This window comes from Eurypyga helias, unplaced genomic scaffold, assembly GCF_000690775.1.
Source record: "Eurypyga helias isolate BGI_N326 unplaced genomic scaffold, ASM69077v1 Scaffold45387, whole genome shotgun sequence".
Lineage (NCBI taxonomy): Eukaryota > Metazoa > Chordata > Aves > Eurypygiformes > Eurypygidae > Eurypyga > Eurypyga helias.
Window position 1 is genome coordinate 1 of NW_010264481.1, and position 7,009 is coordinate 7,009.

The following is a 7,009-nucleotide window of genomic DNA, read 5'->3' on the forward strand; positions in this document are numbered from 1 at the left end:
GCTGCTAGGCCGATGGTCGAGCGGCAGAGCAGCTAAGAAGCAGCAGCACAACCAACAGGCAAACGCGTTCCAGCGAACCTCCAGCCTAGCCAGGCAGAAAGAAAAGTCCTAAAGGAAAAAAAGCAGTATAACAGAGGCATTTAGTTTAATTAGGGAATGACAAAGCTTTCGTGACAGACGAAACCATCAGTCATCTTAAACAGCTACTCACATTTTTGTTGCAAACGCAGGTTTTCCAGAATTACGCGAGGCACCCCAAAAAGGTAAATCAGCGTTACCACCCCAGTACTCGGTTACCCTGCCCTGCCACCCGCCCGCACGGCCCTTCTGTTCCTGCCAGCGCAGGGATCCGTTGCAGGCAGCAGCATCAACCACTGCAAACGAGGAGGGCTCGGAACGGGCGGCCAGAGAACGCGGTTAAACCCCAACCCCAACGGGACGACCGCGGCGCAGGAAAGCCCGGAGGCTCCAAGCCAAGCTCCCTTGTCCAGTGTTGCCCTAACGTTCGCTGCCGTCTGCGGGATCCGAAGGGTGAGACCTTCGGTTAAGGTGCAGCTGACCCAGACCAGGCTTTTCATTTTACCCTTTTCGCCAGGCAGTCTCCTCACTCACTTAAGCAATAAACAGGAAGAGGCTATAAAACATCACTCTGCGCATTCCGAAACCACACACATGGTCAAACCAGGAATTCTGCCATCACAGCTTCTCCAGGATAACAGCAGACAAAGGCAAACACAGAACAGACCGCTCCATCAGCCTGTCATCCCCCTCCGTTCCCGGCGCTGAAATTACGCCCCATGTCAGTGCCTGTCTGGGACGTGGCCAGCCCCGCTGAGGAACTGGGACCTGCAGGTCGCCCTGCAGTTCCTGGATGAGGGGTGCTGACCCCCCGCACGCACCTCTCGGAAGCGTGCAGGCAGCCACAACTCTGCAAGCCCCAGAGTTACCACCCTCCATCCTTCTATGAGAAATGGTGGCTTGCAGTTTAAGGTTCCCCGTGGAAAAATAAGATAAAGACAGAAGCCGGCCGAGCCGCGGAGAGACCCGGAAGCTCCCCCGCGCTTCAGGGAAGCGTTCCCAGTCTCAGCCTGACTCGTAATTTGGGATCGTGGAACCCAAGCACAACAGCTCGTAACACAAGGGCCAGCATTTACGAAAACAGCTGAAACAAACTTAAATAATGCGCACAAGTTCCTCCTCCCCCATTTCAAAACTTGGGTTCTGGACCCGAAACTCGGCACTTGACAGTGATCCCCTGCCGGTCAACATCCCAGGAGGCGTTAATGCTGTGCGTGCCCACCCCGGCCAGACAGGCCGCGGCAAGTTCCTGAAGCTAACAGGTTGGAGAGGGGCATCGACCGGTGCCTCTTCCTTCGCAGGACAGCTCGATCGGAACGCGCTCGGAATGACTGAACAATTACCGTAGGCAACAGAATTCTGATCACTGTAGTGAACACATTTCTGAAGTGTTTTGGTCAAAAGCTTAATTAAGCAATATTCCTGGACTACCTAATCCAATGGAATGCAATATGCAAACATTTACTTTCCTCTCTCCTCACAATTATTCGGAGACCACTTCAGGTGGGGTCTTCACTTGAGTTTTCTGTACCTGACGACACAGAAACACCTTCCAATGTTCACGTCTCCCCTTCACTCTGGCTACAGAGGAGTTAAACTCCGGGATGTTAAACTCAGAAGGATATTGACCACTTGGAGCGAGTCCAGAGGAGGCCATGAAGATGATCAGAGGGCTGGAGCACCGCTCCTATGACGAAAGGCTGCGAGAACTGGGCTTGTTCAGCCTGGAGAAGAGGAGGCTCCGAGGAGACCTCATTGCAGCTTTCCAGTATCTGAAGGGGCTACAAGGGTGCTGGGAGAGGCCTTTTTACAAGGGCCTGTAGTGATAGGACAAGGGGTAATGGGTACAAATTGAAATCAGGGAGGTTTAGATTGGATATCAGGAAGAAGTTCTTCCCGGAGAGGGTGGGGAGGCACTGGGACAGGTTGCCCAGAGAAGCTGTGGATGCCCCATCCCTGGAAGTGTCCAAGGCCAGGCTGGATGAGGCTTGGAGCAACCTGGTCTGGTGGAAGGTGTCCCTGCCCATGGCAGGGGGGGGGACCTAGGTGATCTTTAAGGTCCCTTCCCACCCAAACCATTCTATGATTCTATGATGTGGTTACTACCGCAGAGGTGCACTGACTACCTTCTGAAAAGAACGCGAGCCTGCGCCGGCCGTCTCTCACTGGGGAGGAGTTGCACTACCCGGCCACGCTGGGTGGTAACTGCCGGAACATCCGAGCAGAAGGCTGATCTCGCTCTCCCTCACGCCACGAAGGTTCAGCAAGAATGTCAGGGGTGAGACTCGAGTGTCGGAAGAAGGTGAGGTGAAGGAAGCTCTTGTTAGGATCACCATTTGACTAACCCCTAGACAAAGTTTAACATCACAGAAGGTAAAAGAGTCAGCAATAAAATAACATACGTTAAATATTCCACTGACTTGGCTGTTAGGAATGCACACAGGGGTTTCTCATTTACCCAGAGCCTTTGCAAATGACCTGACTCTATCGAGCTTCTTTCTTGTGGATACTGTAAACATTTAGAATTTCTAAGGCTAAAACCAGGCACAAGTTTTCCATGAACAGTTATTATTCCTAAAAGCATTAAGGAAGAGATTCCAAATCTGCTACTCCTGTTTTCTAACAAAGGAAATCACTGAAATATAATGTTATAATTCACAACGCAGATTCTTAATTAAAAATACAGCTTAGTTGTGACAACAGTTCATAACATATAGGGAATACTCTTTTTTTTTAATGGTCTATCACATCGAAATTACATCTCCAGAATCTCTGCTGGGCGTTACCCAATTCTATCAAGTGGGAGGTTTAAGCAGTGACTAAAACATTTCTCAGTGGGTAAAATTCAACCAAGCGAAGTCGGCGCTGTAGCACCCCGGCTTCACAGCCACGCAGGTGGGATCTGCAGTGTCCATTCTGCAGACTGTGACGCTGCAGCCACGCGGTGGGTGGCTCCTTGTAAAAGATGTCAGACACTCCTCTCCAGAACTTCCATGAGGCGATTGCGTTCCGTGCCTCGTTAAGGTACCTGAGCCAACAGTCTTGCTTCAGGCTGGCTTTCACGACCGCAGAGGTTTTTCAGCCCCCGTCAGAGGTTTCCCTGCGTGGAGCACCCAGGCGTTAGCCCACACTCGAGCAGAGTGGTTCCGGTACGGGTTAGCAGCAGTGCATTTCAGAGCCACGGCACAGAGACAGCCAGAGCAACTGCTGCCTGGAAGTCCTTTCCTGCTCCGCGCCGTTGGGGGCAGGGTAACTCACCACCATGTAATCTTGAATTCGTAGATGGGACGCTTGCAGTAATAGTGATTTATCAGGTGTTTATCACACACCCCAATGCACTGGTGATCCACAGTTATCCCTCTGTCAGACAGGTCTGTCACAATACAGTGCAGGAGATCATACACATCAGCGACGGCCTCCCAGGGGCCAAAAGACACATCTACTTCGCAGTGATGTTCAAACAGCTTGGTCTCACTTTCGCTCCTTTCAAAGCGTAAAGAATTGAAATGTGAGCATTCATAGGGAGTGATGGGCATCTCTTCTTTGAAGACACACACCTTCAGTTTTGCAAATCTTGCCTTCCTTTGCATTGCTCTAAGCTTTGCAATTTCGATGATCCGTTCCAAATGATCTACAAAAAAGTTGAAAACAACGATGAAGCGCCTAGCCAAGAGAAGAAGCGCAATCATTTCATGGGAAACACGCTCCTGCCGGGTTAACAAGTAATTCTTAACAGTGTTAGCAGGGCAGGAAGATCCGCAGTACTTAAGTCAATCTCAGGTTAGCTTGTGTCCTGCTTATGTGCCCGAGTTTATGCACTTGCAGGTCCTAACAGAGCACATGCAGAGGCAGGGAAACCTTCTCCATTAATGACCCTGGCATGTTATGGCCTAGATCTTGCTCCCTTTTAAGACAGCATAAAAATCCACATCCTTGGACGCAGCAGGAACAAATCTGATGCGGAGAGCTCGGAGATCTAACGAGCATGAAACGTACGTAATAAGCTTCTCAGACACAATGGAGCTAGTTTGGAAGCGGAAAGCAGACCTGCAAGCACCATGTATACCACGTGAATCACGCTCAAGAAACAGTCAGTACTGGAGTGTTTATTTACCTCTGTAATACGGCATTAGGCCCAGGAAAGCTTGTCTAACTTTTTCTCCTTTAAGAGGCTGGATATCCTCTAGATTGTCTAGCAATGGTCCTATGGAATAATACTGAGCTTCCTTGTAAACTGACCTCACTCGCTCTCTCGACGGCAGGTCACCAGATCGTAGAAAGTTGAGTATGTCTCTAAAAAAAAAAAAAAGGGCAAAAATATTATTAAGTAACATGTTCCTGCCAAAACTGGTGCAGGTGGGAAAGGAGAGGAAACACTGGAGAGTCATGGTTTATTCTACTGAGACAGAAATCCTTACGTTTCAACAGCAACCGAAGTAAGTCTGAGTCATATTTCCAACATACGTTTTGAAAAGCATTTCCCAGGTTCAAGTTTCCAAGTCATCGTTTCACATTTTGCCTCTGCTTACGTCAAAAGTTATTCGAAAAAATACCATCATACTTTAAACAAAACATTCAAGGTGGAGGAACCGCGTAAAATAGAAGAGGGGACAGTATTTCATGGGAGAGGGATCGCATCCACTGCATCTCAAGGTTAGGTCAGTGCAAAATAATCTGTTCTCTTTTCCTGGAGAATCATATGCGTGGACATTTTATCCCACACAGAACCAGGCTTCCAGGTGAATGGATGGTGCGTTTGCAAAGGAGGTGTCCTCAACAGACAGCACAGGCCAACTTGGCGCCCTGTCCCAGCCAGATTTCCAGTTCAGACTGACACCATCCCCAACAAACTGACTGTCCAACACAGCAGCAGGTGCTTCCAAACTGCCAAATGTAAGCAATTGTTTGCCAATGAATATAGTACCTTAATCTACTTCTGTCTGAGATTATGGCACCAGCCAAATATGCTTTGAAAATAATTCAATCCTCCATCAGAGAGATTAAGGAAATGTGTGCAAAGCAGAGTCAAGAAATGCAAGCCAAGTGGCACATTGTGCTGTGGGCAGTCTGTACCCGTGAACATGAACCCATCAACACGGCTCACCTTTCCCTAGCCATCTCACACCAGTTCAAACACAACAGCAGTAACAGCATGGGTAGTTCCATTCAACACAAACCAAAAGCTGAGCACATAAGAAGGAAACCTGAAGGTGAAGAAATACGGCACCAGCAGCAAAAATCATTGAATCATTCTTCTAGGCTTTTGCTTTTTTACCAGTGACGTTACATCCTGTCTGAACACTGAAAACATCACACTTCCAACTGTTTAAGAAACTTAGATGCAATTCCTCTTTATCATCAATAATGGAGTATCAATTAAAAGAGAGTTGTACAGCAGAGCTTCCTGTGGAAACGCAATGCCAAACACATTCTTTTTGAAAACCTCTAAACAACCTGATATCTTGAAGGGAGATAGTCCAGAGGGTACAAGATACAAATTCAAACAGGATTTGTTTGTCTCTTCCCACTGTAAAACTTAAGCCCTTAAGGATAAAACAAATAGATTTTTAATTGCAATATACTCTTTCCTTGAGATGTTTTGAAGGCGGGGATGCCAGCCACATTCACCTACCACACAAATATCATTGAACTAGAAGGAAATAAAGACGTTAAAACTTGTTTTTCTTCAGTAACAACTTTTAACGTACACTGAGGACTCTGCACATACCCAAAGTAGGTTCCATCCCTGTCAATAAAGTATCTGCCTTCAGCATCTGTTGGAATATAGTGTCTTCCACTGAACATAGCCGCCAACATTGTGTCCTCATAACGCCTCAGAGTTGACAGTCTGGTTGTAAAATACATCCCTCCCACGTTTAGCGGAACAACTTCTGGAAACTGCAAAAGGAATCACATCATCAGAAACGAGCTCTGGTCCTTTGCAGATACGTTCAGCCAAAAGGGTTACGACTTCCAGAAGACATAGCATACAGTCTGCCAGATGCTTCTGCCCTGGCCAGTGCGGTTCAAGGGTTAACAACCTGAATACTTTGGCTGGCTTCTGGGTGTGACCAGTGAATGGTTCAACTGTGGCTGGAAATCTGAAACAGCAGTACTTACTCAGCTTTAATATCAAATATTAATTAAGAGTATGAATGCCTCCTCTTGACTCTTTTGGGGGAAAAAATCCCATACACATCCCCTACAACTTACACACGCACCAAAGGTAGGAAGTCTCAGGCCAGTATCAGGACTTGCACTCAGTTGCTAATCTATTGGTTCATTTACACTACTGTGCTACAGCATACACTCAAAACCCCAGTGATTCTGTATTTACATTAGGTTTACAACAGGCCTAGAATGTTAACATCACACTTTAAGATACCCTGGTACCAGAATAAACAGCTTTATCTGTCAAGTCTAAACACGGATGGGAATTCTGGGTAATGCTGCCAAGCTACTGAGATAAAATTCAAGGGACTTCGTTTTATTCAACCTTTTCACTGCCAATGGAAACTGAACTGGCGATCCATAAATACTCCAAGAAAGAAATCCCGAGTTCTCTGGCACCCGAGCTGTACGTGCGGCAGTAGCTGGACCTCATCAGCTGGACAGCACCAGAGCGCTCTTACCTGCTGAGGCAGCAGAGGTAGTGCGTGTCCCGCCTGGGTTGCAGTAGGAGTGGCTGGCTCTTGGAAATCCTCCTCCGCCTCTGAGCTCGACATGGCATCATCCGGGTTTGCACTCACTTTGTTCTGCCCCGTAACCACCACCATCCCTCTGGCTCTGGCAGGTGGGTCCGCTGGGCAGGCAGCCGTGGCAGTGCTGAACGGAAACCAGACCCACACCGGTTCGGGAAGCTCCCCGCCGCCGCGGATCGCGCGGCCTGCGAGGCAGCAGCTGCCCGGTTACGCGGGTACCACGGCGGCAC

At 48.3% G+C, this 7,009-nt stretch overlaps 1 protein-coding gene across 1 annotated transcript; it reads right to left on the reverse strand.

Annotated features, from left to right (window-relative positions):
• Window positions 1-3,233: 3,233 nt before the first annotated feature.
• On the reverse strand, window positions 3,234-6,854 carry KCTD7 (potassium channel tetramerization domain containing 7). Its single transcript, XM_010156397.1, has 4 exons — window positions 6,711-6,854; window positions 5,807-5,976; window positions 4,193-4,371; window positions 3,234-3,709 (listed from the first exon to the last, which is right to left on the reverse strand). The coding sequence occupies exons 1-4, from the start codon at window positions 6,852-6,854 to the stop codon at window positions 3,333-3,335; spliced, it is 870 nt and encodes a 289-aa protein (XP_010154699.1). The 3' UTR covers window positions 3,234-3,332.
• Window positions 6,855-7,009: the final 155 nt, after the last annotated feature.

Bases quoted from the DNA above. Each gene is read 5' to 3' on its own strand.
- KCTD7 (XM_010156397.1), bottom strand. From the start codon at position 6,854: ATGGTGGTGGTTACGGGGCAGAACAAAGTGAGTGCAAACCCGGATGAT. The intron at 5,977-6,710 runs GTAAGAGCGCTC...TTCCTTTTGCAG, and splicing joins TACCTCTGCTGCCTCAGCAG to TTTCCAGAAGTTGTTCCGCT. The intron at 3,710-4,192 runs GTAAATAAACAC...ACTTTTTTGTAG, and splicing joins CCTAATGCCGTATTACAGAG to ATCATTTGGAACGGATCATC.